This window comes from Tachypleus tridentatus, chromosome 10, assembly GCF_004210375.1.
Source record: "Tachypleus tridentatus isolate NWPU-2018 chromosome 10, ASM421037v1, whole genome shotgun sequence".
NCBI lineage: Eukaryota > Metazoa > Arthropoda > Merostomata > Xiphosura > Limulidae > Tachypleus > Tachypleus tridentatus.
Genome location: NC_134834.1, coordinates 71314355 through 71327539, shown reverse-complemented (window position 1 = coordinate 71327539; position 13185 = coordinate 71314355). Strand labels below are relative to the sequence as shown.

General features: G+C 32.5%; 1 protein-coding gene and 1 long non-coding RNA gene across 6 annotated transcripts in view; one reads left to right on the top strand and one right to left on the bottom strand.

Moving 5' to 3' along the window:
• Positions 1-483: 483 nt before the first annotated feature.
• Positions 484-1920, top strand: LOC143229540 (uncharacterized). The gene is made up of 3 exons (XR_013015928.1): positions 484-630; positions 1184-1260; positions 1641-1920. It is a non-coding gene; the product is annotated as an uncharacterized LOC143229540 (long non-coding RNA).
• A 3843-nt stretch (positions 1921-5763) lies between these two features.
• The window catches only part of LOC143229538 (lysosomal alpha-mannosidase-like), a 48440-nt gene continuing 41018 nt past the window's right edge, over positions 5764-13185 (bottom strand). For all 5 annotated transcript variants that reach the window (XM_076462022.1, XM_076462020.1, XM_076462019.1 and 2 more), the window contains 8 exons: positions 13032-13150; positions 12698-12799; positions 10941-11028; positions 9759-9845; positions 9043-9291; positions 8549-8698; positions 7885-7981; positions 5764-7468 (listed from right to left, as the gene is read on the bottom strand). In XM_076462022.1, the coding sequence (XP_076318137.1) occupies positions 7308-7468; positions 7885-7981; positions 8549-8698; positions 9043-9291; positions 9759-9845; positions 10941-11028; positions 12698-12799; positions 13032-13150 (1053 nt within the window). In that variant the 3' untranslated portion in view covers positions 5764-7307. The remainder of the gene's footprint in view (positions 7469-7884; positions 7982-8548; positions 8699-9042; positions 9292-9758; positions 9846-10940; positions 11029-12697; positions 12800-13031; positions 13151-13185) is intronic.

Below are 13185 nucleotides of genomic sequence, written 5' to 3'. Positions count from 1 at the left end.
AAAGTTATTTTATCCTTTTAATGAGTTCTTTCTTACGAGGAAATATCTCAGGTTTTACTCTTGAAATCGGTTTTATTTTCCTTTCGTAATCCTTTCGTAGGACCACAACCTTACTTCATAAATAACTGTTTTTTTAATACCATTCACAAAAGCATACTGAGTAATTCTATCTTTTTTGTATCTTACATAACTGGCACACAAAACTCGAAATCCCGATTTTATATATATAAAGTATAAATAAAGGACACCTACAAAAATATGTGAGTTTATTATTTATGATATTGAAGATGTTTCATACGTGAATTTTTTTTTTTCATAATTTATCTACAATTTATAGATCCACAAGCAGTCTGTCACATGTATAGTGTAGAGAAATACGTAATATTTGTAGCTGCTATTTTATTTTCTAACACCTGGTGTTAATATATGAAACCACAAATTCTACAATTACAACAAGATTGCTGTTACCAAAGCGAATAATTATCGAGGGTTGATACAGGTATCTGTGTGTGTTTTCTTATAGCAAAGCCACATCGAGTTATCTACTGTGTCAACTGTGGGGAAGCGAACGCCTGATTTTAGCACAGTAAATTCAAAGACATACTGCTGTCCCACCGCGGGACAGTACAGGTAAACTACAGACTCGATTTTTTTTTTTATTGTTGTTGTTTTTGAATTAAGCATAAAGCTACACAATGGGCTATCTGTGCTCGATTATTACAATCATAATGAAAACATTGGAGTGTTTGCGTATACAGGTAAATTAAAGTTATTGACGGTTTATTATTATTATTATTCAAGAAAATTAAATATTTAATTATTCTAGCCATAGGTATATTATACTTTCTTTAGTTTATCGTAAAACTACATGAGGGATAACATAGACCCTAAATTTGAAGTAACAGGTTAGAGGGAAGGCAGTTTGTCAACAACAACACAATTAACTCTTGAGCTATTTTTGTAAGACTGAAAAGTGTGATTTGACTGTCATTCTTATAATACAACCACGACTTTTTTTTTTTAGCAAAACCACATTTGGGTATCTGGTGTGTGTTTAATATGCAGTCAGTTAAGTACTTGGTTAAGTATTTATTATTACATTTTCAATTATATTATTCAAGTTTCAATATTTGGATAATTTCTGAAGACTGATAACACAGATTCTATCTTTGTGAGATTCTAGGTAGATGTTGACGATATACCTTACGTATCAGAAGACCTTCACATCGGAGATTGTTTGAAAGTTTCTAATATCTGAATGTGAGTTTTTGTTTTCTTAGTATTTGGTGTTTTGTGTTTTTTAAATCTCTGAATTATGTTATTAACCAGTATGTACTTTAGTGAGTTTGTGGTATTTTTTTTTGTTCCCTCAGTTGTTACATTGTTTCAGTATAAGCCATGGAGAATGTTGGAAAATTACTTGTGCCTCAAAAGACATATCTGTATAGATTAACGCTTGAACTGTACTTTCTGTAACAGAATTAAAGTTCTATTGATTTCTTACACAGTTAGGTTTGTTACGTGAACAGCCGTTCACTAGATGAGTCTTGATACTGCAGGTAATAGCGAGTTTGGGGTTGTGATGGACAAACAATGAACATTTTCAAAGAAGCCTAATTCACTCAATTCGAATATTTCAGCCGCAAGGCACTTCCCCGAAATTTTGATCTATTAAGCTTCGTGGCTGTAAAAATCAGACTGGCATCGATGACACGGACCAGCTGGGTAACGGGACCACTGGACCATTCAGAGTTCACGTGCGGGATGCTACAGCTAAGGCACTGGTGTGCTCGTGCAAGCAATTGACACTACCACGTGCTCAACGTTCCGCTACATCATTAGAAAACAGAGGTTTTGACTTTTCTAAAGAGTTGTAACTCAAATAAAAAAAGCAGTTTTGTCTCAGTGGAATCCATTTTTAATTCTGTGTTTCAAAAATTCGTTTTCCATTATTCGTTGTATAGGTCTGCGTTAAAAAAAACCAACAAAAACTAATGTCGTTTGAGGATGATATTTGTAGATTGTTTTTATCTTTGTGTGATCATTTAAGAAAGATGTTTACATATTATTGTATTCTTTACGTTATTCTTTACAAAATATATGAAAATATTTGAAAATTGCGCTCACTTTTATAACAAATTTTCAGGAAGATACCTGTGAGTTTTTCTCATAATTAAGCCAATATTTGTAAAGGGTTTTATGTCAATTTTAGTGAAAGATATTTATGGGTTATTTTTAATTTTATGTTAACCTTTATAGAAGGTGTTTACAGAGAGTTTTATGCTTTTCATAAACTTTTCTAGATCTTTATAGATTGTTCTCATGTTTGTGTGAACCTTTCTAGAAGACATTTAAATATCATTCTCTTTTTATTTTACCTTTTCTAGAGCACATTTGTGGAAACTATTTGTGGCTATATATATTGTTCCCTTTTTTATGTCAGTTGTTTTGGAAGGTATTTAGAGACCATTCTTATCTTTATGAAAAACTTACGAAAAGATAGTGAGTGTGTCTCTTGTTTCTTAACAACCAACGTTAGCCATCATGTGTTTTGTTTTGTGAGTATAATGTTGACGTTTAACCACGAGTGTAATATTAATTATTGGTCATCACGTGTTTTGTTTTGTAAGTATAATGTTCACGTTTAACCACGAGTGTAATATTAATTATTGGTCATCACGTGTTTTGTTTTGTGAGTATAATGTTGACGTTTAACCACGAGTGTAATATTAATTATTGGTCATCACGTGTTTTGTTTTGTAAGTATAATGTTGACGTTTAACCACGAGTGTAATATTAATTATTGGTCATCACGTGTTTTGTTTTGTGAGTATAATGTTGACGTTTAACCACGAGTGTAATATTAATTATTGGTCATCACGTGTTTTGTTTTGTAAGTATAATGTTGACGTTTAACCACGAGTGTAATATTAATTATTGGTCATCACGTGTTTTGTTTTGTAAGTATAATGTTGACGTTTAACCACGAGTGTAATATTAATTATTGGTCATCACGTGTTTTGTTTTGTAAGTATAATGTTGACGTTTAACCACGAGTGTAATATTAATTATTGGTCATCACGTGTTTTGTTTTGTAAGTATAATGTTGACGTTTAACCACGAGTGTAATATTAATTATTGGTCATTACGTGTTTTGTTTTGTAAGTATAATGTTGACGTTTAACCACGAGTGTAATATTAATTATTGGTCATCACGTGTTTTGTTTTGTAAGTATAATGTTGACGTTTAACCACGAGTGTAATATTAATTATTGGTCATCACGTGTTTTGTTTTGTAAGTATAATGTTGACGTTTAACCACAAGTATAATATTAACGATTATCATCATGTGTTTTGTTTTGTAAGTATGACGTTGACATTTAGCTGATGTGTGTTTTGTATTTTTAGTGTAACGTTCACGTTCAATAAGTAAATGTTTTGCTTTGTAAAGATATGAGATAACGAATATAAGTTTTTTGTTTATGATTTTGTTTATCGTTCATTTATTTTTCCTCCAATCGTTTAGTTTATTTATGACTTTTTAGTTATATTAAAACGTTGACTCACCTCATAGCTGTCCACGTTTATTTTGATTAAATATGTGTGTATTATGAAACTGATACTAGCTTCTTTAGAGCTTACGTACAGATATTATTAACATAGCAAAAGATTATGTAAATTTACGATCACGTGAGATGTACCCTCGTTGCACAAGCAGTCAATAAATATCTTACCATAAGCTTCATAAACTGAAGCACAAGTTAGTTTGTTTGATTTTGGAATCAGATTTTTTTCTATCGCTTTTCTTCTCTCCTGATTCTGCGCTTCGTAATCTGAGGGTCGCGGGTTCGCGCCTGAGTCGCGCCAAACATGCTCGCCCTCCAAGCCGTGGGGGCGTTATAAGTTACGGTCAATCCCACTATTCGTTGGTAAAAGAGTAGCCCAAGAGTTGGCGGTGGGTGGTGATGACTAGCTGTCTTCCCTCTAGTCTTACACTGCTAAATTAGGGACGGCTAGCACAGATAGCCCTCGAGTAGGTTTGTGCGAAATTCCAAAAAACAAAACAAAAAAACCTCTCCTGATCAATTGTTTAAAATAATTAATTTTGATATTTATTTATATATTTATTGACATTTTATCAAGTCCTGGCCAGGAACATTTTATAACCTGTGTTTTGGTAGGAGATATACTACAATTTATTTAACCCATCTTGTAGCAGCGAATAATTTTAGATCGTTACAAATGTAACGTTATCGTTTAACCAAAGTGTTTTGTTTTGTAGTTGTAATACTGAAGTTTAACCAACGTGTGTTTTGTTTGGTAAGTTTAACGCTGTTGTTTAACCAGAGTGTGTTTTGTTCTGTAAGTGAACGTTTGATCAGCATGTGTCTGGTTTCATATGTGTAACATTGACGTTTAACCGGTGTGTCTTTGTTTTGTAAGCCAACTTTTAATCATTATGTTTTGGTTTGTAAGCGTAGCACTAACGTTTATACATTGTGTGTTTTGTTTTGTAAGTGTGATGTTGACACTTAACTTGCGAATTTCTTTTGTAAGTATAACGCTAACGTTTACCCAGCGTGTGCTTGTTTATTAAGTGCAACTTTGGCGATTAATCAGCATGTGTTTGTTTTGTAAGTGCAACTTTGGCGATTAATCAGCATGTGTTTACTTTTGTAATACACGCTGACCTTTGGTCATTATGGATTTTGATTTGTTAGTGTATTGTTGGTGTTTGACCACTATTTTTCTTTCTGTAAGTTGATCGTTGGCTTCACATTTAATTAATATATATTTTATTTTGACGTAAGACATCCACTTTTAGCTGGTGAATACTCTGTTTCTTGATAAATGTTTCTTTTAAAATGTTATGCAAATTATAAAGGGAATATATATATTTGCGATTCCAATTGGTGTAAAAGCGAATATTGCCAACTGATACGCATCATTTCTTCAAACTAGCTTAAAGATTCACCCAGAACAGTGGCATAGATCAGACTTTGTATCAAGGAAGTGTACTTAAGTAGAGGCACGTCAAAACAAACCCTCAAGTCACAAAACGTGTTAAAGATTGCAACGTTTCATTTATATGTGTTTGTACAATGCAGGAATAGATTTTATATACAATTAAACAGATGTGTGTAGTAAAACCGAACGGTTATTTGTATCATTCACGACCGTGTAGTTGTCCCCTAAACAAACCTACTTTTTCTGATATTGTAGTCACCCCTCAAAAGAGCCGACTATTTCTTGAACCTACAGCTCTTCCTCGGACAGAAAAGCTCTTTTATGACGCCGTAGTTGTTCCCCAGACATACACTCTTTACTAGAGTTCTAATTCATCCTCAGACAGAAAGTTTTTTTTTCTACGCTATAGTCGTTCCTTAAACAAACCAACTCTTTCCTGGACCTAAAGAGACTGACTCTTTTCCGTAGTTATTAGGGAAAACCAACTTCTTCCTGACACCCTGTGTATCTTCCTCTGTTAATATATTGTAAGTTATTCATTTCTCCTCTGTTTAAACGTGGTGTAAGTGAATCAATAAGCATTATTTTTGTCAAACATTACTCGAAACTGTGGTTCGCTGCTAGAGAAATGGTCCTATCAACTAAAGCTCCACAAAATCGCGTCATGTCCAACTGATAATTGTAAAAGAAGAAACGTTCCTTATCAAAATGACGATAGCACTGAGAAAGCCTGCTTACAACATTATTTTTATATCAAAATGACGATAGCACTGAGAAAGCCTGCTTACAACATTATTTTTATTCACTTAATGTTTAATATTTCTAAAACATACATATACACACCTAGTTTTAAGAAATGTAATATTAAAAAAACGTAAATATATTAAAATAATAGATATGTCTAACACAGTCACTCTCTAATACTTTGTAACAAATAAAACCTGCAGTGTTGTAAAATGTACGAGCTAACTGTTAAACACAAACTTGATCACTAGATTTCCCTTAAATATTATTTTATTCGGTATATCAAACTCGCCATTTATATATTTGTATATGTCTAGTTGAAATATTAAAATCAGCGCTACATTAATAGCACATGCACATTATATATATATGCGTGTGTGTCGTTTATATGCAATATTTTTTCATGTAACTGAAAAAGATATATTAAAATTTGCAGTGTGCATGACAGTTAGTGACACTTTACAGAAGTCAGTCATAACAAGTGTAACGAGATTTATAAAACACTGTACATGTTCCTAATTAACTACTGGGATAGTTGTAAGAGATACTTATTGCCGACATATAACAAGGTTTCTATGGTTAAACAACTGTTGAAATTTAAATAGTAGATACTATCAAGATTTCTCCGAATTCGAATTAATTATATTAGTAATAATTGCTGGTTCACTAACCATAGTTTCCAATATTAAATATCCTGAGAAAACGTACAGTTGTAGCTACTTAGAACTGATAAATAAACAGTAATGAAATATGCCTTTCATTTGAACTAGAAAACCGCTCATAACGATAAATGCTATGTGGTGATCCTTCGCGAATTAAAGTTTTTATATTCTCATTCTTACTTCAAATTGCCATCTAGTGGCAGTTTTACGAACTAGCAATTTATGCCATGAATCAGTAATACATTTTATGATGGCATAAAATTATCAATTTTTTTTTAACGACTCTAGTGTGGTACGGTAAACACTTTCTAGTTTTGTTGGGAGTGGAAAGAGACTGAAATATAATCTGTAAAAGTCGCAGTGTTGTTGATAATTCTCGCATCATTCCTACTCTTTCATAACCAAATATATACCAGCAAATTGTAATCGAAATGATGAACAATTCACTACAGATGGATAAAGAAGGACAATAACACAATCCTCATTATCTTTAGCATACGCGCAGTCGCTCGATAAAAGTACTTTGATATTTGAAGAGCCTTTGCTCTAGATATAAAAACAAAAATATTGGTAACGCAATCACTGATCTGATGATCTAGCGACGTACAAAATAATATAAGAGCTTACAAATAAGCTGACAATAAGGATATCGTGAAAAGAAATTTTTACATTATAGTAAAAATGTAATTATAATTACATGTAATTTTATAATTATAATTTCTTTGAACGAAAGGTCTATAATAATAATAGCATTCTACGTTATAATGCAGAAAATTACTCATTTTCTTTCCTGGAAACAAAATGGAAATGACTCATATAGTACATGCTGAGTAAACAGACTTGTAAAGTTACATAATTATGTTACTCTTTGATGCAAAGGAAGGATATTTCAGTTTATGACGTAGCCATGAAGAAATCTCGCCTCGACATTGTTCATGATAGTTTATTCTTTACAGAAGTAATTTCCATATCAGGAAGATTAACCGAAATTGTTGCTAAGAAAGTTCGAATTTCCATCGGTAGGAGAGTAACAGTCAAGTTGGCTGGCTCAAGAGACTCTATTGGCTCTTCGTGTCGAGTGTCACTGTCGTTAGCTACAAAATAAATAAAACAAATACTCAATTAATATGCATAAATAAGTAATGATTCATAATGCTAAATAACTGAAAATACTAATAACAAAAATCTCTCTTTTGTTAAAGTCACTTACAGTTAACAGTAAAAAATATTGAAATATTTATAGAATTATCAGAAATGCAACAAAGGTAATTAAACACAAAGGTACAGAATGAACTATCCGTGTTATTCCCCCACGGGTATCGAAGCCAGCTTTTAGCATTGTAAGTTCGAAGACATACCGCTTTGTCATATAGGGTAAATTTTTTATCCTATCCACACTATTAATACTACATGCGTAAAAGATGACCAATACAACCTGTAACTCAAACTTATTGGCAGTGTTGTTACTGAAGTTTTTATATATAACTTTAACTGTTTCTATTTTACTTACCCACACTCCATCTCATCCTGTTAGCTTCATCCAAGTACTGGTTTGCTGAGAGCACCATCTCGCGGAGTTCAATGATTTGAAATGGTTGAAACAAATCCTGCAGTAATAATCAAAACACGTTTTAAAATTAATCATAGTTTTCTTTGTCAAACAGCTGTTGTTGTTTTTAATTAAGATATTGAAATTTGGTTAGTTCGCAGACATACCGCTAGGCCACTGGCGGTTCTTTTTAAAATTATACACTTTTAACCTTTTTTTAGTTTTGTCAGTCTCTCTTAAATAAACAATATTTTTTATTCTAGCATCTTAATTCTTGAAGACCATTGTTCGATTGGAGAGGACAGCATATTGAGAAGTAATAATAACGTAATAATTATTTATTGTTCTTTCAATATTTTATCTATCTGTAACTCACATTGCTCTTAGTTTTCATTAAGACTAGATTTTTATTCGTTAGATAGAGAAACTAAAATGGCTGAATAAAAAGGGAAGATATTTTAGACAGAGAAGCAAATACAAATATGTATACAATTGAAGAATAATTCAGTGCAGCAGATAAACAGAAGTGGATAAAACGCACACACGCACGTGATTGTAAACATAGACAAACTAGCGGATGAAGAAGGAAAATGATTAGGAGATATAAAGAAAATTAGATTCTTACCACTAGAGAAACATTAACAGCCTGAGACAGTTCTGACGTCACATCCTTCTCGTGAAAATGCTCCAGCCGGAGAAGTAGTTTGTTTTTCTCTAACCGTTCTAGAGTAAGTAGGTGTATGTTAGGTGGGAGCTCATATTGTAGTCCTGAAAACTGTAAAGAATCCTGTCATTAGAGTTGCGTGAAAACTGAACCATGTAACAAAACGAAGTTGGAATGTGTGGGCGAGTTTAAACGGATAGTTTAGAATACTGATTGATTTTACACATATTTAATAAATAACCTACTAGGTTATAAGCATTTGTGACAAGAAACTGTTAGCTTGCTAACAATTTCTTTGAATACAAACAAATGTCATATAGTACGTTTGTAAAACTACAGTAATGTGTAACCAACTTAAGTCAACTCCACGTTAAGAATTGCAAGAAATACGGAATGCATTTTGTATTACTTGTAATGTAGTTCAAGTGATGAAACAACGTTTCTAAATGGATTACCTTTCTTTGAAATACTAAAGTTTCTAATTCTTCGACATCGTCGTCCGTGAAATTAACTTGAAAAAAGGTAATTACTGGTTTCATTAGTACCCTTTGAGCTAAATCCTTCATTTCGAATACAGCGCTATCTATTGGTCTAAGTAGCAAATAATGTTTTCCTCGCACAACAAGACCTTTTCCATCAATTCCACGTTCGTTTAAAGGTTCACTCACTCCATATACATCATCGTAAAGCAGTCTTCTATGGACCTGTTAACACGTGTTTTGTCTCAAATAAAACTTTACAGAAGTTTATTTATAAAAACAGCAATGTTATATTCCTTTTCAATTTCTATACTATTTAGATACAAATAATTACTGTCTCTACTGAACCTACTGAACAGTAACTTAGTTCTACTGTTATATGATCACAAACTTATAAAAACTAACAAACACCCAACTACTTGCATTAACCATTGTCGTCTTTTTTATTTAATAACAACACTGTACACAAGCATGGGATTTTGAATGTAAGAAGTATAACTTCACTTCTGAAAACCACTGAGGACCAAATTGTTTAAAATTAGGTTATTTTAATTAGACACCGAAAATATAAAATAAAGCACAAAGTTTTTCAGCTAACAGTTTAATCTCTTTTACTCTCCTCTTATATTATTAAATCTATAAAACGTTGTATGTAAATACAAATGAATAAAAATCAAAAAGGCATCATTTACCATTAATTCAAGAACTCCGTCATAAAGACTGGAAGCTCCCTCTGCGCGATCAGGCAAAACAGTAAGCTGAAGATTTCGTGATTGATCCTGTTTGTAAAAAGTACGTTCTTCAAGATAAAATATTTTATGTAATCTACAAATATACATAAAAAATCTTCAAATTTACTAATTTTGCTTTTGTTCTAAATTGAAGAACTAATATAAGCTGACTTTCTCCTTTGGTAAACCTACGTTAAAAATTCGCTTTGCTTTTCGTAAATAATGTATTTGAAATCATCTGTGCTGTTTCCTACTTTAGGATCGAAATTTGAAAACTAATAACAAAAAACATATTTGATAAAATAAAAATTGCATATCGTGAAACATAAACTCAAGACAAACATAAGCGATTAAACCGACACTATATTAGAAAAACGAGTAGATTTAAGAAATCAGTTTAACACAAAGATACCATATATTCTATAACCCGAGAGCATTCGAAGTTAAACCTTTCTTTTTCAGTTTATCCTGAACAAGAAATGCCCGCTATTCGAAAACAACAGAACCTTGTAACCTAAAGGATTACGTGTAAACAGTAGCAAAGAAAAGCCAACTTATTCCAATACTACTATTTATATATTTTCACTGTGATAATGATTACAAAATTTAGTAAATTTAAGAACAGATGAGCATAGGATATCAAACCGTAACATATACATATATACGTCACCGAAGAATTAATGCTGTACTATTAGCATAACCTATGTTTGTACCATTCAAATATGCAAATTACACTTAGAGTGAATAGGTTTTAATCACCCAAATGATTTGTTGTTTTTCTAACGAATATAGTTTTGTTTGTGTATTTTAACCTGTTGACTGCCAAGTATTTCAGCTGCTACAATACAACTCTAATGCGTCTTCATTTTGTAACTTTTTCGTGACGCCATTTTGATCGAAAGTGAAACAATTTGTAAGTCAAATGCATGTATGGTGCTGACATCTAGCGTTGAAGTTAGGTATTATTGAGAACGAATTAACTCGTCCGTGGCACTGGGTTACTGATCGGCTTGGACGAGTTATCGCGTCTACAGCACTGAACAGGTTAATTCATGCTTTCGGGGAACGTAATGGATTTAAAAAATTCAAGTATGATTCCTGGCTAAAAGAATATTTGTTACACAGACACGAAATGTTACTTACCTTAATGTAAATCCATGTTGTTACAGGATAATAGTTACCGGAAACAGGCTCTGAAACATTTAGTGACCACGTGGGACGGAAATTGCGGCTGCAAAAAAACAACAACAAAAAACACGAGGTTCTAATGATGAAAACTTTACTGCTCGTGTGTTTGTTTTAGCCTAAACCTTATAAGATAGATTACCTGCACACTGTACACCATAGGTAGTCAAACCCTGGACATTAATGTTGTAAGTCTATAAAATTACAGCTGACTCACTGGATGACAGAAGTATACTACATCACATAAAATAACTCGTTTTTATATAAATTTCCGACATTGTTATTCGTCATGTAATCTGAAATATAAATATTGTCGTTAAGCCTACCCTCGTAAACTAACGTTTGGTGGTAGTGGTGAGGGATATGCATGCGATTTACATATTTAAACTTCATGATATTTCATTCCAATATCGAGGATGATAGAAACAGCAGCTTGGTCCCGATTTTTTCTTTTTTGTTTTTCAAAATGTTCATAACGACACGTCTCTGATAGATCACTTTTTCTCTGCACATTTATTGTTTCAACTACACCATTGATTTAGAAGTAGTTCTGCATTCTCCTAGCTACTCTTTTAAAGAGTTGTAGCAAATTCGCAGCAGTCGATTGTGATGGGATGGATGCCTCCAGCTCTTTCATTTACTACCGACCTGTTGAACATCCAGGTGAAGAGCCTGAACTCCGATGCCAAAACACGCCTGGATAAAGAGCTTAGACACTGATAGTTTAACATCCTTTGAAGGAATAACTTGGACTTTGGATATCAAATATTCAAAAAAAATATATTAGGTTATGATATTTAAATAATTTATGGGAAAATTCGAATACTGATATCAAATTAATAGCTAGAACTTTAAAATGTATGTGCCTCTATAAATAATGTACTTGAAGACCAGTAAACAAATCATACTATAATAGAACTCTTGCTTATATGATACTGGAAAAACATTTTTATTACGAAATATGCAACCCCAACTTGACGAAATTTTTTATCCTGTGTGCATGTAGGTTTGCAATAGGGGCCACAAATTTCCCATTTGCCTTTGTTTCCCATCGTTGAGAACTTTATTGTTCACCATTTTCAAGATTCAGATATGACACTATGAATACATCACTCGCGGATCTAATGCTCTGACGCCATCTATATAAATATAATAGTATTGTCTGTTGTATGTCGATGTAAATACTTCGTTGGGTGTGTATGGATCTTGACAAGAATTGGTATGGAGGTTCATTAGGTCCAAGGGAAAATACACAGAAATTTTTAATTTTGCTTTTTACAGTTTTTACGAGTGCTTTTGCTGGGCTATTTTACTACTACTTTTCACCTCTTGATAGATCTTCACCAAAGGTGGCATGAAGGTTTGTTGGGTCAGTGAGGAGATACATTCAAATTTACGGTTTACATTTTGTGTTTTGCTGTTTTTATGGGTGTTTTGATTTCTTTTTATTATATATAAATAAAACAGCTTTTCATGTCCTAAGATAACCCTTCTTTAATCGTGAATTTACATAACTTCCGTCCAGAGTACAGGTTAAATGAAGAGTTTCTACACAGATTTAAATAGTTTAGGTAACCAAACATTTATTTTAATTAACTTCAAGGTATGAACGTTAACAAACTATGATTTGACAAAAAAAACACAAACAAACGTCATCATAGACGAAATAGATTAAAATATTTTAACTTCCTTCAAACAGTTAAAAGTGAACTCACATTCGTTGCATCGTTTCCCTACCGTTGGAGTCTGTGTAAAACGTTCCATTGCTCTCCAAGTCTGTTTCAAACCGACTAACAATCTCCTTTCCCCGCCAGTCACTTCAAAACAAAGTTTTGTTTTTAGCTTTATTACGTTAAAAAAAACTCAGGTATTTAAAGAGATTTGTTAAGTCCTAAAATAGTTAAACATAATTTATTTGATCTACTCTCAATAACATGCGTTAATGATGGGAATTAAATTACGAATATTTTAAATTGTATTTGTGTTTTGGATAGATAGATGCATACAGATAGACAGATGATCGTATACAACAGTAAAATTCATACATACCCAACTGGTATAGGGCCCACCACCCATTCAAATTCCAAATGCTTCATCCCCTTATAAATCCTTATAACTTGGCTTAACCATGGTGTAAAGGTCTGCTGTAATTCCTCAACGATATCTCCCTACAAACATTTAAAAAATCATTGGTACTTCAGTA